The sequence below is a fragment of the Scaptodrosophila lebanonensis genome, unplaced genomic scaffold (genome assembly GCF_003285725.1).
Source record: "Scaptodrosophila lebanonensis strain 11010-0011.00,11010-0021.00 unplaced genomic scaffold, SlebRS2 tig00000024-arrow-pilon, whole genome shotgun sequence".
Lineage (NCBI taxonomy): Eukaryota > Metazoa > Arthropoda > Insecta > Diptera > Drosophilidae > Scaptodrosophila > Scaptodrosophila lebanonensis.
The window spans coordinates 17,271,947-17,294,313 of NW_022060538.1; the positions used below are offsets into that span (position 1 = coordinate 17,271,947).

Consider the following 22,367-nt stretch of genomic DNA (forward strand, 5'->3'; position numbering starts at 1 on the left):
AAACAAAAGTACTCATATTTTTTTTATTCCAGGTACTAGCAGGGAAAGTGTAATCGCACCTTTCTGGTGCAACCTCCTCTGCTTTTGGTAATTTCCATTAATCTCGTAATTGAAATATTATTCCTAAATTTGGAAATTACATCTTATATATGTGCATTATAATATATCATTTTACAGTTATTGCCAAAAATATAATAGAAGACCTTTTTTAATAAAACTTTGTAAGCATATTTATAAAGTTGTAAATAATGATATTTTAAAGAGGCCGCGAGGTTTTGTTTCCTATTTCCATTCTTGTTTCATTCAGCGCTAAGCTTTTTTCCTCAATGGATATAAATATATTAATATACATACATATGTAAGGCAGGATACTTGAAATATCTTCCCTCTTATTGAATAATTACTGCTCTGTCATGCTTTGCGGCAAGAGAGAGCTTTCTTAGGCCAACGATTACAAATGGTGCTTGGCTCAGAATCGTTTGTACTTTTACACGGTGAGGACGTGTTTTTGTCGTTGCATTCTAAGAATTTACATTCTTCATTGAAGTAAAAGTGCTAATTAAGAGTGTCAAGTGCGAAAGAAATGTTTATGGTTTCGATTAAGTAGAATATTAGTTGCTTGAAAAAAACCATAGCCTATTTAGGGGCGTCGCAGTTATGCAATCAAGCCAAAGTCCCCGTACACTTTTAAGCGTTGCATTTTCCATTTCCATAACATCAACTTGCATGCAAGTGTGTGTTAAGCTGTATGCAGCTGAAACCAATTTTACTGACTCTGTCGTTTTATTAGTTAACACATACAAAAGTATATACATATAGCCATTTACATCTATGCACCTAGAAGCGACCTCTTTGTAATGTACTGCTCAAACGTGCCTAAGTGCTCCCCAATGCATCGATAATTCGCTTATGTGGCCAATTTACACAATTCTCACCAAGAGTGTTTTGTGGCTGTGTTTGCATGTGTGTCACGATGGGTGGTTCACTGCCAAAGCACAACAAAACGCAAGTTTTCTTTTAAGTTACCGCGCCACTTCCTTCTACATTTATATTGTGGCGAACAGGCGAGCCTGCTAGCCAGCCTGTCGTCTCCATTCCCCTTCTTTTAACATATTTGGTGTTTTTGTTTTGTTGCTTTATCGATTTCGTGTGTTATTTTTAGCGTTTTGATTTGCATAGATATGTATGTATGTACAAGTATGTATGCTTGCGTGCTCCTTGTACACATGTATTTGTATATTACAGTAACAGACACATATGTATGTATATGTGCGCTGGTTTATTTTGTTTTTGGTTCGGATGCTACATATACTATCATATATGTACATACTACATCTAACTTGTGGGTTTAGGAACATGGGATATTGCTAGGTTTAAGTTATTTGAAGAAACACTTTTTTACAAACCAGCAAGGAATCAAACCGCAAATAATAACCATTAAACAAAAGTTAGTCTATTACAATTCATAGCGAAACAAGTCACAAAAGTCTGCATAAAACATTTTTAACAGCCGTTAAGGTAACCATTTGAAATCGGAAAACTATATTAATAGCGAAAACGTGCATTTGATCGCATTTTTCTCAATATTTCGATTATATTTATATTATCATTGGGCTTAATTTAGCTTCAATATTCATATAATATATTTAAATACATAGATTAATAAGAACATGCAAATTTATTCATCGGAGATTCATTGTATTTTTACATTTTCTAATGAAATAAAAGTCAATGTACCAAAACGGAATATTGAAGAAACTGGAGCTGTAACAAAACCTGTTAAATGAAACATTATTTTCGTTATGTAGAAGAACCGAATTCAAAACATAAATGAAATTCGGTTTGATTCCCTAAAAACACCCTCTATTTAAATAAATAAATATGTATGCATACACATAAGCTAAATAATTGTGATGTCACTTTCAGCTCCGATTACAGCATGTTGGGGCGAAATTTTTTGGCAGTGTTTCTGCTAGCCAGCTGCAGCTTGGCACACGCCTATCCCGCGCTGCTGCCATATATCTATAGTAAGTAATGAGCCCCATTATTAAATCAAGTTCACGCTGCCAACATTGTTGTGCACCCACAGATCCGTCACATGATTTGCGTCCAGTTAAGCGTAGTGATGACGCTTTCCCCCAAATAGAGGACGATGTGGGCGAGCTGGATCAATTGCGCAGCAAGCACACGGACCTAAATAAAAGACAGCACGAGGGCCATAATGACTCCACCACTACCGTCAAAGAGGAGGAGGAGCAGCAGGAGCCCGTCATAAGTAATACAAACACCTTGCCCGATCTGGAACGACAGCTAGAGGTGGCTACACCACTTATGTCCACAACAACAACCAGTGCGTCGGCCACAACTATTGCTTCAAAGGAGGAAGGCGAACGCTCGCAACTGGAAGAGCCTAAAACAGCTGCCAGGCCGCCACCGGAGCCAACCGCGCATTCAAAGGTGAGTGTTGACAATGGTTACATCCTACTGCTTCATCAGTCTATTGCAATGCTGAGGCTAACCTCGTGTAAACGCTTTACATATGAACATATATATGTTATTGCTATGTGTCTTTTGAATATCCAAGTGTATATCCACAAAACCACCCAAAAATCAACAGGCATTTTACGGTGCAGCGCGTTTAGCCTTCGGTCAGAATCCAGAAGTGTTGCCCACATCTTCAACAACAACTACCACGTCCACGACTACTGCTGCGACCGCGCTGCCTGGTGAAACCAAGAGCGAAGGTGAATCCATGGCGACAGACGTCGGCAGCGGACCAGGAGTGGAAACTGCTGTGGCCGAGACTGTAGCAGTAGATGTTGCCGGTGAACCGGAGGCAGAAAGTGCGTTAACTCCGTCTAAATCGCCGGAACAACAAAAGGAGCTAAATAAGGAAACCATTGGAGACATTTTATTTGAGCAGTTGGAGGCGGCCGCGGCTAAGACCGCAGAACGACGTTCCAGTGTTCCGCAGCTTATGCCCAAGGTTCTTATAATAATTTCATACTCGTCCATCACAGAAACTGAAATCATGTCAGTGAATGGCAAATCAATTGGCAACTGCTTGGAAATTTTTCGTATACCATACATCACAGCCAGTCCTACAGTTCCATTAAGCATATCCCACATTTTTCTATTGCAGACCGCTCAGAGCTTGCTACGTAGTCAGAATGGACAGTATTCGTCTTTTGATATGGCTCAGTATGTCTTTTGGACTGGCGACGAAGCTGGCGTGGCCCGTGCCGTGGAGGAGCTCATCAATGAGAATTTGGTGAGTCATTTTTTAGCCTTGAGCCACATTTGGCAACTCTTTAATCTAATCCTCGACTGTCTGCCTAAATAGATAACGCGGGAGAACGCCTTGAAATTTTTGCGTGACATTCGTCTGGGCATTGAGTTCTTACAGCGCTCCTATGCCAATCGTATATTCCCGGAGGAACTGCATCAGAATCATCTTAAACGCAACAGTCCGCCCAGCCCTTCGACGACCTCAACGACAACGTCCACAACAACAACAACAAGCAGCACTACTACTGAGAAACCGTTGCCTTTTGAACACTTGGAGAGCGCCTTAAATGAGAATAGGCAAGTGAAGCCCCTAGACAGTTTCTCGTTTTGGAGTAAGCTCCGTGAATTAGATCATGAGGGAGAGGGACATCAAGGTGCGTATGCAGCGGAATATGATGGAAACTCCATGCGTAATACTATTCACTTTTAGATCTGACAGATTATGACGACACCATGGGTCGCGGTCGAGCCAAGATTGTTGAATACTTGTATAATGAATATAGCTTGGAGGAAATACTCTACAATCTGGCTAGGGTAAGAACCTAGCATTCGATTTCACAGTGTCATTTGAAAATAATACATCCTTATTCTTTATAGGTCATGTTTGCTCAGTCTCTGGCACACGGTTCTGATGAAGCTCAACACGAACTACAGAAACTAACCGACTTTCTTGAGCGTGAAGGCAATCTCGGTGTGATACCCGTGGATTTACAAAAGAAAGTCTTGCGTACGTGCTAGAATAATATTGATTTTAATGAAGTCAAGAGTAACATTTATGTATATTTCCCAATATTCTAGGTGTTCTACTGACGGCGTTGTCAGACACGCTAACCGAACATCCGGAATTATTACCCGCAGCTCGGTCGAATTTAGCTAATCCATATTATCGGCTTCCTATGCACACTCCAAGTCAATGAAGAGTTAATGTTTCAAAGGTTATCAGAAATATATACTTACTTAAATATACAAATGCATAATCTACAAAGGAATATAGAAATTTACATACGAGTATATAAATCAACGCATAATTTGTTATACAATTCCGGATGGAAACGGCGCAACTCAATTTTCGATACTTTATTTAATCAGAAAGAAGCCCCTATTCATAATAACAATCCTTCGATTATAGAGGACTTGAATTACAGGCTGATTTATATACTCAATCGTTAAAGTTGATCGAAAATATAAATTGCGCCCTCTCCACCTGAGTGCAATAATAACATTAATAGACATACGTTTACAAACCTGTTCGTGTTTCCCAATTCGATCAAATTTGTTCGATTTTCAGAAACCGATCTTTAAGAGCTTGGTCGCGTTAGGCAATGGGAACAGATTTAACTGATACATATTATGTGTGTTTATATATACATAAGAAAAGTGCATAGTCTTGTTTTTTTACTTCAAGTATTGTTTTCAATTAACTTTGTTCTTTTTTTCTTATGTAGAAAAATTCTGTCTTAAAGTAGGACCACCTGTCGTGATATTTTCGTTGTACCTTCCAACCCAAAAATGAGAGACTTGTGCTTGTTGGAGCTTTTAATTATGTGAGAATGCATATAACCAAAAGTTTAAGTCATATGACATATAAAATTGGTACCGTTATATAAAATATAAATATTTAAAATGCGTTAGTTAGGAACAATGAGGTTGAAGTAAAAGTATCTCCCGTTTTGCTTTACTATATAATATTGATAGCCAATGAAGCAGGAAAGGACTTTGAGTCCGTATACAAATATCAGTTGTGAGAGAGACAACAAAATGTAAAAGTTCGTTCGATTTTCCTCCCCCTTTGCTTATACGTGCATAGAGTGAGCTTAAATTTCCATATTGATTGGCACTCGCATACATTATATTGATCGATAAATAATTTCTTATTTTACATGCTTGCCAGTTTGTATGTGTTATCTTTAACTATGTATGTAATGAAAAAACCGCTGTATCAAAAGATATCGAGTTAAACGAACATATAACATAAAATTAAAGCATATACACAAATACAAATATTGTTTAACAGAACTAACTATTTCAAGTTGTTTGATTGTTCGATTTCTACTGTTCCTTTTTGAGCTCTTCAGTTGCAGGTTCACTATTAAAAATCTTCTCAATTTCAGCGCGTTCGTCCTCATCGATATCCTGACCGTATTGCTTGGCTAGGTCTTCCAAGCGTTTTTGATTGTTTTTCAGATGTCCCGGTAGCCAGAACACTGTTTGTACCATTCTAAAATGTTATAGCACATAACTATTTAAATTTATTCATGCACTCCATCCACCACTTACTTTATAAGGATATAACCTGAAAATGCCAACAGTAAGCACAGGCAAGACGTTTTGACCATAGTCCAGTAATCCACAACAACTTGCTGATGCTTCATTTTCGTTAACAGATCTGATTTCCTTACTATTGAACTGCTCTTTATCGTATAAGCGATTAAACTATCATAAATATTCAAAAGGAATGGTTTGAAAGACGTGTCCATTAATGTTGTGGTCACGTTGTCATGGCAAGTATCAATGTGGGTGTTACAGTTTCAGACCCAATTTAATCAATAGACCGCCAGAAAACTGGCCACCTGCTCATTTCAGTCATGCACCCCCTGCGGGGCCCTGTAGGTTTAAAAGCTTATGTTGTTATACTTTCATGTTTTAATTAATTTCAATGGATTGGTTTAATGGTTTTTAATCAGTGTTTCAGTTAAGATTCACTGTATTTAATTCTAAAGCGATTAAATTTCTTAAAGAACGACGACCACTACCCTACCCCGGTACGGACACTTGACTTTTTCAATAAGTTCATATTGTACGTAGGTTCTCAGAAATTATAGTATATAGTATGACAGATCCCATGCGTAATCATATCCTACAAATACAAAGTTCAATTAGGCGTATTTATTTTTAAAATCAATATCTGATTACAAAATAAAATAAATAAAATATATCAGCACATTTTTGTCAGGGTTTAGTGTATTTGATGTTTGCAGTTCTGACAATATTGTAAATTTGACGTATTTATAAAAAATAAATACATGAGGGCTGATAAGATCTATATACTATACTACACACATATGTAGGTTTGATGATTTGCGCACATAAAACTTAACTCCCGGGGGGTAATTGTGGCAAACTGCCTCATTGGCAGTGCAATAAATTTGATTAGAAGCTTCTATCAAGATATACTGATAATACAAGTATGAAGAAGTACTGCCACTGCCGAAGATATTAGAAGTAGCTCGTGTCTTAGGTATAAAAGACCTCACTTCAGAGCGATGAACCATTCAGAATACCATGAAGAGGCAAATATTACTAGCATGCTTGGTGCTTGGCATCTTGGGCTGCGCCATGGGTGCAGATAGGCCCATTTCAGATTGCGTAAGTCATGGAGTGAATAAAATAAGAAATAAAGATCACCAAAAAATCGCTATTCATATTTCAGGGTGAGCGTATCGAGAACGATGGGTATCCAATGGAGCGCCACAAGGTGACAACCTCAGACGGCTACATCTTGACTATGCATCGCATTCCATACTCCCCGAAGACCGGGAATACGGGCAACCGTCCGGTTGCTTTCTTGATGCATGGTATGCTGAGCTCATCTTCGGATTGGGTGCTGATGGGACCGGGCAAGGCTCTGGCCTACATCTTGTCCGATGCTGGCTATGATGTTTGGATGGGCAACGCCCGTGGCAATACCTATTCCAAATCGCACAAAATCTGGCCCACTTACGTGCAAGCCTTCTGGAATTTCAGCTGGAACGAAATAGGCATTTACGATGTGCCTGCCATGATCGACTATGTTTTGGGTGTAACCGGAGAGAAGCAAATGCACTATGTTGGTCACTCGCAAGGCACCACTGTCTATCTGGTTATGATGTCTGAGAAGCCTTCGTATAATGATAAGGTGAAGTCGGCACATTTATTGGGTCCAGCAGCCTACATGGGAAATATGAAGAGTCCCATGACACGTGCCTTTGCTCCAATTATGGGTCAGTATATAAAATGAGGAAATAGTGAAACCCAACAAATATTTCAATATAAAATGGACAGGTCAGCCCAATACCATGGTGGAACTTGTCGGTTCCATGGAATTTATGCCCAGCAATAAGTTCAAGCAGGATCTGGGCATTGAGATGTGCCAAGCTACCTCGCCATATGCCGAAATGTGCGCCAATGAAATCTTCTTGATTGGTGGCTATGACTCCGAACAGCTGGACTATGTAAGTATTTGCTTACGAACCAATTAGGATTCCTGCTTACAAGCTATTTCTCGCAGGAACTGTTGGAGCACATCAAGGCCACCTCACCCGCTGGTGCTTCGGTTAACCAGAACATTCACTTCTGCCAGGAGTACAATTCAAAAATGTTCCGCAAATTCGACTATTCAGTGGTTCGCAATCCCTACGAATATGGAAGCTATTTTCCACCTGAATACAAACTACAGAACGTTAAGTCCCCAGTTCTACTATACTACGGAGCTAATGACTGGATGTGCGATATCAGCGATGTTCGTAAGCTGCGCGACGAACTTCCAACGAACGCAATGGCACTAGACTACCTTGTTCCGTTCCCGAAATGGGCCCACCTTGACTTTATCTGGGGCACAGAGGCCAAGAAATATGTGTATGATGAGGTCCTTAAGCAAATTGATTCTTACAATTGAATTTCGTGTATTCAAAATCAATAAAATGCTCCGATTTTCTTTACACTCTATTCGACCTTCGCATGCGCTATGTATTCCAGTTTGATCTGCTCGTCCTTAATTAGTTTACTAATAATGCGATAGCGACCCGGCTGTAGATACTTCGTCAATGCCGATGCATCGAAAGGATAGTCCTTGATCCGATAAGTTTCTGGCGTTACGGGGCAGGTATCCGGATCGGGTGCATTGGAATATTCCTTGAGCTTCTCATAGAAATGCTTTTTGTAATATGAGCCTAGCACCTCACACACGCCCATTGAAGGAAATTTCGCAAGTTCCTCATATTTGTCGTCTGGCTTTTCAGCATAACTAACCACTATATGGACCTTTAAAGAAACTATTATTATGAATACAACACTTGAAGCTACAAAAATGTCCTCCATTACCTTCCATTCGTCGTCCATCTCTTTTAGCTGCTTGAACTCGCCACTGATCTTTGTCACTTCGTCCTCGCCATCCTTTTCCAAGTGGAGATCACTCTGTAGATCATTAGTATCCTCGACGGACTTTTCAAGCTTCAGCAGCTTGAACTTATGCTCCTTCTCACCGCTAATGATTCCAATTAGCACGCAGCACAGTAATACGTGTTTGTATAGTGGTAAGGCCATTTTGCTTCCAAATGATAAATTAGCTGGGGACACTTTGCTTTATATGGCATAAATTTTATTGCATGTTCATATAGACACACCCATTTACACTTGTAGCGGAAGCTGTGATTTATCTTCACATGGATGGGGCTGTCCTAGCACAATTAATAATTGAAACTATTACTGTTTCATGAAATTTCATTTATTGCAAAGCAGTCTTAATTAATAAAGCAACAACAGATACAGATTTACAAAAAATTAACAACACTGCAATTATTTCTAATGCACACATAAAATTGTCAGTATAAATGGTAAATGTATCTAAACGTGTAAGTGCATATGCACAGATACGTATTTAGATAGAGCTCAATATATTTTTAAAAGCAATTCCGGTACGTATGTATGTTTGCAACAATAAAAGCTTAAATAACTGTTTCTACTTAATTATGCAGTTCACGACGTTTGGTAGCCCCATTGCAGCTGGAATGTAAGTATTGCATTCAAGTTACTCAACAAATTTGGCCAGCAAAGTTATAAATTAAAAAAAACAATGGCTTCCAGCATCTATTTGCGACTAAATAGGAAACCAATTACAGGGTTTATACCCTTAAATGGCGGCTGAGGATGCAGTGGGCTTCGGCTGAGGCACAAATCCAAAATTCAAACGAAGTTGCTCCAAAAACACGAACGTTATAATGGTATGTGGGCCGAGCCGAACAAATGCGGGAATATAGCCCTTAAAGAATCCAAGTGGGCCCAGCTTAGCAGTATGCCTGACAATGTCCCATAGGCCGTTAAACTCGCCGGGCTTCGCGTTCATGGATCGTGTCTTGAGCACATCTAGAGGTTGTGTGAGTGTTGTCGCGATGGTACCGGCCACCAGGGAGGCGGTGAAATGCGTGATCAAGTTGTCTTTAAAGTAGGGCGTTGACAGCAAATATACCTTGGTCTGATCATAGATAGCGATCTGGCCAATTGTCATCATAATGCCACGACCCGTGGCCGTTGTGGCACCAGAGAAAAGACGCGTAAAACCTTCTTGCCGATACACTTTGTACAGTCCGTCTATTGCGTTTTTGTAGCTATTAAATTAGAATTAAATAAGTTGGTTAAGGGGATGTTGTCCGATAGTGTAGGGTGAACTCACTTTCTGCGCTGCTCCACCGGTAACTTAACATCATTCTGCATGCGAACATTAACCATATCAGCTGGGGTGCCTATTATGCCGCCCGCGAGTCCAGCCATGCCAGCAAGAGCTATCTTGCCAAGGAATGTATCTGTGCTGATGTGTTGCTTGCCAACCTCGTACACTCCAAAGCGTGTCGTTGAATAGGTAAGCTGGCGAAGCATCGAGGCGGAGAGACCATTATAGAATGCGAGCACTCCCTGTTCGCGTATAATTTTAGGAACCAGCTGAAGCACGGACAATTTGCCCTGCTGCGTCTGCAGTGTCACCTTTATCAAATCCAATGGATGAGTGCAACAAGCAGCACCCGCCGAAGCTAGGCCGCCGAAGTACCAACGAGATTGTTTTTTGGACGTCATTTTGTGGGGAATTCTCTCCGTAGGTACAATGTTAACTGTAAAGTATATGGACTACATTAGATTAATAAATCGGTTTACAGGACATGCTTTATTTACACTAATATGTACATAAAAATACACCTATAGACCAAAATACATATGCTCTTTTGAATCTTAAGCTTCTGCTATGCAATAGTATACGTCATTTTGGTTGATTTGTAGCTGATCAAGTAGTTATGTCATTGATAAACGTGCACTTGCTCTGACCGCATACAGGAACTGATTAATATGCGAAAGGACATACACACAAAAACAGCTGAGCCATTACGTGGACGGTGAAAAGCTTAGATCGAAGCTCCGCCAATTTCCGCGCCCATTTTACACTTTGCAGCACTGCAAATTGTAAACAGGAGTGCAGTGCTGCCACTCCTATTTATAGTGCTTATAAACTTTTTTAATAAAACTGGCAGCGCAAATGTAAAAATCGTCTATCGATTACAATTGAGTAAAGCTCGCTACCGTGTGTTTTCATGTGAGAATTTTTGTTTCGTAAACATTACTATTAAATACAATCCATGTGTATGAGTGCAAAATTGTAGTACGGTTTTTATTGGTAAGTTGATGACGGGTGCGCAAACCTTTGCAGGAGTACCACATTGATTTGTTTCTGTCGATGCATATTCAATTGTTGTTGGAGCAGTAGATGCATTTTTCACATATCTATGTATGTTATTTATATATGTATGTATATACATACTATGTACAAATGTATTATTATAAACATGCAACTGGAAAGCGGTTGCTGATATTGGCATCAGACACGTGCTTCATCGCTCATTATTTTATATTTGGCAGCTTCAGCTGTTGGTAACATGATAAGCCAATTGTTTGCTGTCATAAATAAATATTGCCCGTCTTATACATTTTAATTGCCTCGATGCCGCGCGCTTATCGAGTTTTATGTATATTTGGTACAACGTGTCATGTATTGATATTTTGTTTATTAAAATACATATTATGTACATAGTGTGTACTCATGATTATGTATGTTATGTGCACATGAGTACTTAACACAAATCGCAGCACTCAACATTAATATTAATAGGTTTCTTCATTGGTATTTGTAGATAAGAATAATATGTACATACGAGTGTGTACATACATTCTTACATATATATGTATGTATGTACATATGTTTGTGTGTAAAAAGCCACGTGCGGCACCACATTTTATATATCCATACATAAATAACACTCGCCCACATTCGGCTGCAATATTTTTGTTGTGAATTCTGTGACGGTGGCTGTTCTGTTTTGCTATTCTGTTTTGGATTCTCTCCCATCATAAAAGCATATGGATGTAGCACGGTCAAAGTCAAACTATACGTTCCGGTTTATGGGTATATTTATATACATTATCACATGATCGATACTCGTATATATTATGTACATACATATGTATGAACAAGTATGTTTATGGGCTAGTCGCGCCCCTAAAAGAATTGTTCGGTGCCTTGAACAGCTGATGCATATCGTCGCCTAGCAGCAAGAAATGTCCGTTGTCGTAATCAATGTCACGTAATAATAAAACATCGTTCGATGATCAGCTCAGTTTTAAGATTCCATTAGGTGGATGATAAGAGCGTCTGCCTGTTGTTAGTGTTAGTTTTTGCACTTGTCATGCTGTCTACTGTCCCACAAAAGCACACACGCGCTTCTAACAAAAATTGAATAATAAATTGGTGTAAATCGCTGCAATTGCGTGCAGCCCGTTGTTAGGAGCTGTTTCATTTGACAATGAATTCTCGTCACTCTCCAATATGCAAATACCCTAACTAATTTAAGCATGTCATTGAGCTGTGAAGTGCCGGTTTTATAATATTTGAAAGATAATTGAAACTCACCTTTCACCGCTCCTTGTTTTTGATTTAATTTTGTTTTGGTTGTTGGACTTACACACGAATCGGGCACATAGAGAAAATAAACATGCGGCACCCTTCAACGCGAAGTCACTGGCCACAAAAACTGGTCTAACTCACTGTCCGTTTCGCAATGTCCGTCCGACTGGAGGAAAGCGTCGCAAACGTATCGTCTGAGCACAGAAAACGTACTGATCGCCAGTTTATGATGTATGCCGACGATGGTCTATACAAACGCGCTCTCCACATGTCGGTCTACACTCAGCAAACGCAAACTGTTTAAGTTTTAGTTTATCGCTGGTTTTCAAGTGATGGTGCGGTCACAGCGGGCACTTCCGAAACGCTCATGACAGCAGCTAAAAGTGTAAGGCTTGAGTTAGTCAGTCGTTGGATGCTCTAGCGGCAGATACAGCCGGAGTGGGTCGAAGAGAGCCACAGTCCCCCATTTGAAGCCAAAGCGATCATAAACTGGTGAGAGCTTTTAATTGAATGACGCGTGCTCTCTCACTGTATTCTTTGCTGTATTTGAGTGTGTGTGTGTGTGTGTACGATTGTTGGTTGCACAATATACAATAACAAAATACATATTTGTGTACGTGTCTTGTAATCATTTAAGAATTATAAACCGCGGCGTGTTGGGCCGGGCCGGTCGAATAAAGCATTTCATTGCCGCAATAACATATTGTACACAACTTTTTGGCAAAATACACATGTATGTACATACATACATATAAAGACTTTTTATCTATTTATTTCTAGTGGCTGTCCATATTGCCCTCAGTTACTTTTCCGTTAAACATATAGTACGTACCTTTATATGTACATACATGTGTATTTTGCCAAAAGTTGTGAACAATATGTTATTGTGGCAATGAAATGCTTGACTAGTACATTTTTACATACCTATGTATGTATGTATGTTTATGCTTTTACTAAATTAAATTAATTAAACTTTGTGGAGTGTGCCCCACTGTCTATGTATATTCACACTTCATTGCTTGCACTGTTTACCTCAAGGTTTCATTGTTAGGTTTCATTATTATACCCTGTACCCAAAAGGGTACAAGGGTATATTAGTTTTGTGCGAGTGCACATGGAACACACAGAAGGAGGCTTGGTAGACCCCACAAAGTATATATATTCTTGATCAGCATGACAAGCCGAGTCGATATAGCCATGTCCGTCTGTCCGTCTGTCTGTCCGTCTGTCCGTCTGTCTGTCTGTATGAACGCAAGGATCTCCGAAAGTATAAGAGCTAGAATAACCAAACTTGGTATACAGATTCTCCTGAGACCGAGAAAGGACGAGTTTGTTCATTTTTTCTGATCCACCCCCCCACTCCCCCCCTATTAACGATTTTCTATAACTTCCGTAATTCTTGGAATTTTGAACTAAAATTTGGTAGTCATATTAGGTTAGTTATTATATAACCGTATACCAAGTCTCATTATGATAGAATGATCGGAAAGAAAGTTATAGCCATATAACCAGGCCCAATGCACACATACATACATATGTACAAGTACACAAACACGCATAAGGCACGATTCTGATGTAAATGTAAATGTATGTATGCATGCATGGAATATTTTATATTTAATTTAGTTAATTAATTAAATTAATTTAGTTAATTAATTAAATTTAATTAATTAATTAATTTAATTACTTTTTTGTGGGGTGGTACAGGGTATTTAAGAGTTGAGCCTGCTCGACTTTAGCATTCCTTTCTTGTTTTTGCGTTAGAAACGTATGTCTGTATGTATGTATATGATCTCGTAAGTACTTATGTATATGTATAAATATGTATAATAGGTAAAATATACATACATATGCATGTATGCAGAAAATCAACGTTGTTGTCGGACAAGGAATAGGTGTGAAGATATATGTATGTACCCCCCACCCAAATTCGAATTTCGCGAACATTTGGTTTATTATTTGCATGTTTAAAAACTATTTCAACAGTCGGCTGCACGTTTGCGTATTTAAAGTAAATTAGCACATTAACTAGAATATAACATGCTAAGATATTTTAGCAGATTTCAAGACGCGTTAACTTTAAACTAAATAACGTTGTGTCAATGAAAACATACATATGTCTGTACAATATAACAAATTAAAAAAACTAAACGAACAAAAATAAATTCTTAAGCGGCTTAAGAATAAAAATAGCAGATGAGGGCTTTAAAAGCTCGCCCAAGCATTGAGCTTTATGGCCTTAATATGCATTTGGCACGGCGGATGCCATCGGCCCATTAGCTCAGTTGGTTAGAGCGTCGTGCTAATAACGCGAAGGTCGCGGGTTCGATCCCCTCATGGGCCAATTTACTATTCTTTTTATTTTATTGTATATTATTTATTTCATTTTATTTACCTAAGTTCTGGCTTCTTTTTTCGACTACTATCTAAGAAATATTAAAAGAACTCCAGGGGCTCGTAATTTTACTTTCAATTTATCTACCTTTTTCTTATTGAATTTCAGCATCGCCTTTTCATTAGCTCATAACATGGCCGCATCAGTTCTGCTCGCCTGCGGTCTAAACGAGCAAAAGTTGCCCGGTTTCGTGCACATCAGCGAGGAGTCCAATGTGGATGGCAGCTTCCTCATCAGTTGCATACTAGGCCAGCGTCTGCGCATCTCCAACGCCGGCACCCTACTTGTCTGTCTTCAGCATCACTACCAGCACTATTTCAATGCCGGCATGCGGTTGGGTTACAACTCTAATATATTTTTGGGAAAGACGTTGAATGTGATTGACGCGCTCAGTGATATGTCACGGCATGGCTTAAGTTCAAAATGGCTGCGTACGCCGGACGGTCGTACGTTGACTGATCAGCTAATCTCCGATATACGCGCCCATTTGGCCAGCAATTATGGTAGTCGCAACAGCATAACTATATTGATTGACAATCTGTCGATACTTTTCAACCTGGGCGCCACAAAATTGCAGGTGCAGCAATTCTGTCAGGCACTCGCTGCCATTGCTAAGGAGCACGATAATCTTACTGTCATTACAAAACTGAGCAATAGCGACATCCATCAGCTAACGGATAACAACGTGGCCAAGTGCTCATCAGTGCGCATCAGCGTCCTTAAGCTAAAGAGCGGGGTATTTCGAGAGGTCGATGGGAAGCTGTTAATAGAAAAAGTAATTGACGAGGGCAGCTATGCCTGCGAAGAGTCTCGCAAGGAGGTCCTCTATAAAGTCAATGATCGCAATGTAAAAATATTTAATCCCGGTGAAATTGGCGTTAAGGTTTAGATGAATTTTTATGGGTTTTTCTTTCTCTTTCGATGGAATTTAATAAAGCGAAATTTTTGTATAATCTAACCTAAAACATTTCAATTCTAGATCTAGTAGGTGTGGGGAAAATATGTTCAACTTTTTGTTTGAAGGTAAGTAATGAGAGCTTCCAAGCTCACAGCTGTAAGCGAAATTGTATGATGCACCTAACACTGATAACAGGACTCACCAATCAATGTGAGTTGATTTGCATTGGTGTGAAATAATTACAATTTATGTTAGCCAGTGTAAAAATGCCCTAAACGTATGCAAAGGCTTCACAACCTACGACAAGAAAAGCTTGTTGGCGTTACTTGACGAAACATTTCTCAACATTTGGTAGCACTGCGAAGCTTTTGAGGTTGATAGCTTTTTCCAACAGCTTATAACAGTGCCCGAGACTTTTAACGGATTTAGATCGGTTTGACTCCAAGTGAAGCGGTAGTACGCGACGTGACTCTCTTGGTTGAAATGTGCTTGTGCAAATAAATACCGATAAGACTTAAGTAATCATTTCGTCGGTAGATATTATTTTTGTATACAATTCCTAAAAATGAGTGGCGTGTTGCGTCGCGGATCCTTGAATTTTGATCGTCATGGCTCGCGCGGTAGCCTTGATGGCAACCTCAGCGACGAAACAAAGCAAGTGCCGCGAACTCCGGAAGTTAGTGTCATAGCTTTGGACTTCCGGCGCCACTCTAATGATCTGAAGAAGGACGTGCGGGAAAACGAAAACAGTGATGTGTCGCCCAGGGACTTGAGTCAGGACATTGACAGCGATGTGATATCAAACTTTATTGGACACTATAGGAAATGGAGTTTCTTGTGGACGTTCATTTTGTGCCTGTTCCAGGTTCCCACCACCTTTCATTTGTTTATGCATGTGTTTTATGTAAGTTATTAACGAAATACTTGTAGTATGCATTTCGAATTGTAAACACGAAAACATATGTTTGCGTATATGTACTCGTATTTAAACAATTAATTGCTTTGTAAACAAACAGTTGCCTTTAAATGGCAACTCATATATTTTTTGGCTTTTTAAGCTTGACATGGTTTGGAAATTATAAATCTAACATTGAAAAAGCCGGCTGAGTAAAGGTAAGAGCAAAAGTGTTTCAAAAATGGCAAAAAAAAATCATTTCTCGGCACAATGTAATCGCATACACAAACAATTGATAAGAAGACATGTTTCTTATTGTGATAATTAATTTGAACGGCCCACGGCTTCTATCGACTGGAAATGTGTCAACTGAAGTGCCCAGATAGCCATTAGTTATAAATCGAGCGTCCATTAGCTGTTGTAGGCAAGCAGGCGTGCAATTGGGACGTCGACGTCGCGTGTGGCAAGCCCAAGCCTCGAGCATGACTTGCCAACCTCATAAGCTCAATAGCCCAGTTTGGCATCGAAGCGGCCTTCAGGCGCTACTTGGCGAACGCTTTTCGAGTACTTCGCATATCATACTATACTATTATTAATATACGTGTACATACTTGTATGTATATGGACTGCGCTTTGATACGCACTTATTGAGCTTCATATGTGCATTGTATAATTTACAGCCATCATTTGTCAAATCGTCAATATTGCAACATTATTACTACACATTTAGCATACTTATCTACGGTCTTTGTTTAGTGCTCTTGCGTGAGTTTCTAAATTACTGAGAGCCAGATGAAGCTCCGATTTGAAAAGATGCCATCAAATTGCGCGGTTCAATAAACGATAATCATGGTAATCGCCATCAACAAGTGTGCTAATGTTGTAATGACAAACGAATAGCCACAAATTGCCTTGACACAGACGAATTGTTAACCTAATGGCGGCGAAACACTTCCACGTGAGCAATTTCAACTTCTAATCATTATAAATTTAACACGGCTTAGTTTGAATCCGCAAATACTTCATCTCGAAACCTTAGTATTTCCATAATCACTAAAGACAATAAATCCTGAGCTCATCTTAAATAATTACTTGTTGGTAGTAAATAATTTATGATTTAAGTAGAAGCAAACGTTTTTTGGCCCCCTCGGAAACAGTTTTAGTTTGAATATACTTTATACTTAGTAAATCAGCCTATGTGCATCACAAAACTATGGACAGCAACAATGTGAGCGATTCGTAACCCTCTCCAATTTATCATAAAGTTCGCACATATACATAGGTTGAGTGGAAATATCCTTTGTAATGTAGAACTATTATGGGGCGTAGGATGAATCAGATAACTTATAGCCGTCGAAAAATCTTGATACTTGAACACCCCTTAGGGAATATGTCTCTTTAATATGTTCACTTGCTATGTTTTACTTGCTGGGCCCCTCTTTATGACGGCGCATCTGTAATTTTAATAAGAAAACCCACATGTATATGTATCTTAATGAACTGAGCTCAATAAGCTGCTTACACACTCTTCTCTCTGCCTGAGAAATACACGTTTGTAAGAATGCAAAAATCAAGCTTACAAATAATTCGTTCAATATTAACTAAAATTTTTGCAAACCCTCAACATCAGTTGATTTGCATCCGGAGTCAAATGCAGTTGCACATTCACTTCTCGGTCGCATAGACACGTTTAGCGCAACAAAATGCAGCAAGTGAATAGTAGAGTGGAGTCCGCGCCCATGCTTCCGCTCCGGCTGGGTGGCAGAAATCTAACAGCGGAAGAGTTGGAGCAGCTGCAAATCAAGACATTGGATCGATTTCTTGGTATTGGCGTCTTGGGTCGGTGGCAAAGACTCTGGTGTTTGTTGTTATCCATTTATCAGGGCGCTTGCACATTTCATATCTTTAGCTACGTATTTCAGGTGAGTCGTGCTGGGCTCTTAAATCATTGCACTTTTTGGCTAATTTAAACAGCTGCGTAATTGTTAGGACCGACCTGTTTCACAACCACTTTTGACTCGTAACTAGTTCAGTGACTTTTAAGTACACAGACATCAAGCAGAATTTAAATTATGTGCGAGTGTGCAGCAATTATGGAAGAGGCGCCGGCATCGGCTTCAGCATCAAACACGTTTGCAAAACCGCTTTGCAAATTCGACGTCTTTTTTAGTTCCAAAAAATTTGTCGCAATGCAATGCACACTCTATTTTCGGGATGACATAGATTTTTCAATAAAACTTTACTGATTCTTTATATGATAGGGTATATCAGCTGGCTAGTCCGTTGGCCAAAGCAAAAGCGAACAATCAAGGTTAACATCGACTTGAAAAGGTCGTGCTCTTGCCTGCAGCTAGTGTTGACCGCTAAAATATCTAAATATATTAATTAAACAACCATAATATGTAAAGTAACTGAACATTTGTGGGGGCACAGTGGTGCACAGCGTTCTCTGGCAATAGGAATTTATTTATTGTTGCCATAAACTGGAGCGTAATAGACGACTCTGCACCAATTACGAGAAATACTCGTATAATAATAAGCACCTATGTTGGGGCTAAACTCAATATTCACATTGTGTCAGTCTTTAGTTAATTATTTGTTAAATGACAAATCGTACCTATAACTATCAAAATACTGATGTCCAGCAATAACAACTGTGAAGCTGTTTGTTTATGTGAACCATAGTTGATGGCAAATTTATAAATATAAAGCGGATATGCCATTAAATGAGAATATACAATTGGCGAAAGAATTAAGCTTCAAGAACGAGAATGTATTCAAAATCTAAATTGAATAATGACTGTTGACAGGAGGCATGAAATAATCAGCCGTTTGGGTATTATCTTTTGCCTAAAAATCTGCTGGTCATTTCAATATAAATGAAAATGGAAAAAACCCCGCTTTGAAGACGATTTAAAGTAGTAAGCAACATAAGTATAGTGGTGCTATTTTCGATTTCTGAACACACTGTCTCAGGGACAGCCACTTAGATATCTAAGACTTCATTAGAACACATGCACATGCACATGCAGATGCAGAATCTGTGTGCAATAATGTTGTATGTAAACCCATACATCAAAACTAATCCGCCTCCCAGTCGATTGCAAAGCCCACGCCACGAAATTCCATTGTGTTCTTTATGCGAAACATGCAAATGTCTGAAACGTGACAGAATCACCAACAAGTGTCGTGTCGATCAAATCACAGCCCACTAAAAGACCCAGCATGTCGAAAAATACAATAAAAAACCGGTGATCGGTGTTTATTTGAAGAAAATTAACATTTTGTTGCTGCTCCCCTTTGAATCAATTAGGGGCACATGTATTACATGGCACTGTAATAAACGTATTTTACTTTCCATGTTTTGCGAACTTCAACTTGAACTTGAAACATTTTCCTGCCGCACAAACGACCGATAAACTGCTGAGGTTAACGTGTTACGCATACGCCCCGTTTCCGAGCTGCTAACGTTGTTATTAATTGCAGCATGTACTATATGTTACATAGTGGTGGCTTGTATTAACGATTCAATCAATCAGCATGGCAGAAATGAAAGCCGAAACTTGCTGCATTTACAAATATTAACAATCGAACATACTTACATGCATTTCCTTAGAGTTTATTACACTCCGAACCAATCAATATACGTACATAGTATGTATGTACGATTATTTGTGAAAAATTAAAAGGCCGTTTAATGAACCATTGAAATCCGAATGACACGCGGGCATCAAACTAAAACAATAAAAATGCATACACCTGTAATTAAAGCACGTTCAAGTGCTGGCGCACATTTTTATTCTCTAATTAAAAATATATTTTTTTTTTAACGAGCTTAGAAACTCTATTCCGCGACGAGTAATACTAAGAATGTATTTAGATTCTACTATATGTTCTTAATTCCAGACCACCGATAAGGACTTCTGGTGTGCGCGTCCCCCCCACTTGATGAATGTGAGTGTCTTCGAGTGGCGCAATCGGAGTCAGACAGGGAATGGTTGCAGTCTTCTCAACATTGACTACAACGAGGTGGCCTTTGACAATGGCCAGTGGCTTAATTGGCCAGAGAACTCTAGCAACGCTGGCTATGTAAAATGCCCGGAATTTGAATTTAGCGACGTGGATGGCGTTGCCCAGACATTGGTGCAGGAATTTGGACTGGTCTGTGATCGTCAAACCATGGGAAGCGTTGTAGAGATGTGCTTCTTGGCTGGAGCAGCTGTGGGCGCTGTATTGAGTGGTTGGATCTCGGATCGCTTCGGTCGCCGGCACACGCTCATGATCTTTGCCACAATACAAACATTTGTTGGTAAGTAAATTCCTGATATAATTGAGTAATGATTGACTCATTTAATGACTATATGTTTTCGATTATGTAGGGGGACTGTTAGCCTTTTCAAGGTCGCTGACCATGTACATGTCCTTACGGGTCATTGATGGATTCGCTTGCATGACCGTGACCGTGGTTGGCTTCGTGCTTGTGGTCGAGTTAGTATCCGGAAAATGGCGGACTATTATCGGTATACTAAACATACTGCCTGTGGCTATATCCTATGTCCTAGCAAGTGGTCTTGCCTACTTGATACGGGACTGGCGCACTTTGCAAAACGTTATATCTTGGCCTTTCCTGGCTTTACTTTGCATTTGGTAATTCATAATCGATTTGTTTTACACATATCTTATAAATAATTTTTGTTTTTGTTTAGGTACTGGCTGCCGGAATCACCTCGTTGGCTGCTTGCCCAGGGTCGTATAGAAGAGCTGGTCCTGCTCATTCGGCGAGCAGCTAGAATGAATGGCACCAGCTTGCCCGATAATTTTGAGAAAACCCTCGAGGCAGCTGTACCCGTCAGTGCGGCAGAGAATGGCAATTGCTCGGAAGGCGATTGCACTGCTGCCCAACCGAATCCCCTTTTCGTCGTGTTCAATAAACAATACCTCCGCACCACTTTACTGACCTTATTAATATGGTTGAACCTAATTATTATTTACTTTGGCCTGACCCTGCACCTTAACAATCTTGGTGGGCATGTTTATGAGAATAATGCTATAGCGGGTTCGCTGGAGGCCGTTTCGATCTGCATCAGCATTTTTGTGGTGTTGAAGTTTGGAATAAGACGAAGCCTGATTGCCTATATGCTGATACCGGGTCTTTGCTGTCTGGGCACAAACTTAGTGCCCCATGGAAGTGACAGTAGTCCCGGTGTTATTGCCTTGGCCATTATAGGTGGGTGAAATGGACGGGCTATCCATCTGCATGAGTTATTAACTCACAATCTCTCTTTACAGCTAAATGCTTGATCGGTGCCAATAATGCCATCATTCCAACCTATACGGCCATGCAATATCCAACTGTAGTGCGAAATTTTGGATTGGGCATGGGTAATATGGCGTCGGGTGTAGGTCTGATTCTGGTTCCTTATGTGTGGCTCTTGGTACGTATCAAATTATAAGCGTCTAATTATGCAGTTTTAATACGTATTTCTCGTTTAAAATAGGAACGATATGATTCACTTTTGCCATTAAACATTATGGGTGTATGCGGTATAATCGGCGCTGTTGCGATTCTGTTGATGAAGGATGTGAACTAGCCGGCCCTATAGTTTGCCTGCGTGACTGTGATATATCGGATATTGTCTGGGTGCTATGTACTACAAAAAGTTTTCTTTTCATTCACTCTAAATTTGTTAATTTATTTTGCATACTGTTCTTGTTATATAATAAACTATTTACATCTTTATTAAGCAACCATTTGCTGTGTTTTCTATGGATGAAAAAACAAAACGTTCGATCTTTTAGTATCTCAATATAAAAAAGTTGAAATGAGTTCTTTATAGTTATATAGGTTAGAAATACTGATCCCATATTAAATACTGAAATATGTCGAATGTGCTGTAAAACATCTAGTGCTTTCCACTTGTGAGATCCATTTTTGAAACAAAGAAATGAGCTTTAAACCCATTTTAATTCAATATGCGTTTAGCCTTCGAAATAAGAAATGATAAATTGACATGATAAAATTTGGACAATTCTTATTGATGTTTCCGAATCAATCGAACCCAGTTATCCTGACGATCTGTAATATAAATTTCAGTTCAGAGTAAGGCAATCCATTTTGCATTTGTCACAAAAATTGTTTCTTCTATTTTGATTTGCAGAAATTTTGCATTTGTTATTTTATAATTGTTTA

The 22,367-nt window shown here is 39.3% G+C and overlaps 7 protein-coding genes and 1 non-coding gene across 13 annotated transcripts; 5 read left to right on the top strand and 3 right to left on the bottom strand.

Moving 5' to 3' along the window:
- The first annotated feature begins 550 nt into the window (after window positions 1–550).
- Window positions 551–5,308, top strand: LOC115620568. Of its 3 annotated transcripts, none has more exons than XM_030513859.1 (9): window positions 551–572; window positions 1,927–2,027; window positions 2,090–2,457; window positions 2,585–2,986; window positions 3,143–3,271; window positions 3,344–3,662; window positions 3,719–3,822; window positions 3,886–4,015; window positions 4,087–5,308. In XM_030513859.1, the coding sequence occupies exons 2-9, from the start codon at window positions 1,940–1,942 to the stop codon at window positions 4,203–4,205; spliced, it is 1,659 nt and encodes a 552-aa protein (XP_030369719.1). In that variant the 5' UTR covers window positions 551–572; window positions 1,927–1,939; the 3' UTR covers window positions 4,206–5,308. The 3 variants fall into 3 exon arrangements, with proteins under 3 accessions (XP_030369719.1, XP_030369720.1, XP_030369722.1); XM_030513860.1 differs by having other exon boundaries at window positions 2,618–2,986; XM_030513862.1 differs by lacking the exon at window positions 2,585–2,986 and having other exon boundaries at window positions 554–572.
- On the bottom strand, window positions 5,299–5,660 carry LOC115620569. Its single transcript, XM_030513863.1, has 2 exons — window positions 5,566–5,660; window positions 5,299–5,506 (listed from the first exon to the last, which is right to left on the bottom strand). The coding sequence occupies exons 1-2, from the start codon at window positions 5,658–5,660 to the stop codon at window positions 5,338–5,340; spliced, it is 264 nt and encodes an 87-aa protein (XP_030369723.1). The 3' UTR covers window positions 5,299–5,337.
- Window positions 5,661–6,433: 773 nt separating this feature from the next.
- On the top strand, window positions 6,434–7,992 carry LOC115621087 (lipase 3). The gene is made up of 4 exons (XM_030514620.1): window positions 6,434–6,654; window positions 6,719–7,268; window positions 7,330–7,499; window positions 7,556–7,992. The coding sequence occupies exons 1-4, from the start codon at window positions 6,571–6,573 to the stop codon at window positions 7,940–7,942; spliced, it is 1,191 nt and encodes a 396-aa protein (XP_030370480.1). The 5' UTR covers window positions 6,434–6,570; the 3' UTR covers window positions 7,943–7,992.
- On the bottom strand, window positions 7,926–8,589 carry LOC115620462. Its single transcript, XM_030513693.1, has 2 exons — window positions 8,368–8,589; window positions 7,926–8,307 (listed from the first exon to the last, which is right to left on the bottom strand). The coding sequence occupies exons 1-2, from the start codon at window positions 8,587–8,589 to the stop codon at window positions 7,990–7,992; spliced, it is 540 nt and encodes a 179-aa protein (XP_030369553.1). The 3' UTR covers window positions 7,926–7,989.
- A 165-nt stretch (window positions 8,590–8,754) lies between these two features.
- On the bottom strand, window positions 8,755–12,200 carry LOC115620489 (mitochondrial dicarboxylate carrier). Of its 3 annotated transcripts, none has more exons than XM_030513728.1 (3): window positions 11,996–12,200; window positions 9,716–10,164; window positions 8,755–9,650 (listed from the first exon to the last, which is right to left on the bottom strand). In XM_030513728.1, the coding sequence occupies exons 2-3, from the start codon at window positions 10,111–10,113 to the stop codon at window positions 9,176–9,178; spliced, it is 873 nt and encodes a 290-aa protein (XP_030369588.1). In that variant the 5' UTR covers window positions 10,114–10,164; window positions 11,996–12,200; the 3' UTR covers window positions 8,755–9,175. The 3 variants fall into 3 exon arrangements, with proteins under 3 accessions (XP_030369588.1, XP_030369587.1, XP_030369589.1); XM_030513727.1 differs by having other exon boundaries at window positions 9,716–10,148; window positions 11,996–12,197; XM_030513729.1 differs by lacking the exon at window positions 11,996–12,200 and adding an exon at window positions 10,210–10,364 and having other exon boundaries at window positions 9,716–10,148.
- On the top strand, window positions 10,580–15,342 carry LOC115620490. 2 transcript variants are annotated; one of them, XM_030513730.1, is made up of 2 exons: window positions 10,580–10,705; window positions 14,493–15,342. In XM_030513730.1, the coding sequence occupies exon 2, from the start codon at window positions 14,518–14,520 to the stop codon at window positions 15,271–15,273; it is 756 nt and encodes a 251-aa protein (XP_030369590.1). In that variant the 5' UTR covers window positions 10,580–10,705; window positions 14,493–14,517; the 3' UTR covers window positions 15,274–15,342. The 2 variants fall into 2 exon arrangements, with proteins under 2 accessions (XP_030369590.1, XP_030369591.1); XM_030513731.1 differs by lacking the exon at window positions 10,580–10,705 and adding an exon at window positions 12,347–12,481.
- On the top strand, window positions 14,260–14,333 carry Trnai-aau. Its single transcript has one exon. It is a non-coding gene; the product is annotated as a tRNA-Ile (tRNA).
- A 505-nt stretch (window positions 15,343–15,847) lies between the features above and the next one.
- On the top strand, window positions 15,848–21,925 carry LOC115621324 (organic cation transporter protein). The gene is made up of 6 exons (XM_030514944.1): window positions 15,848–16,186; window positions 20,084–20,486; window positions 20,557–20,824; window positions 20,884–21,404; window positions 21,467–21,612; window positions 21,676–21,925. The coding sequence occupies exons 1-6, from the start codon at window positions 15,848–15,850 to the stop codon at window positions 21,766–21,768; spliced, it is 1,770 nt and encodes a 589-aa protein (XP_030370804.1). The 3' UTR covers window positions 21,769–21,925.
- The last annotated feature ends 442 nt before the right edge of the window (window positions 21,926–22,367 follow it).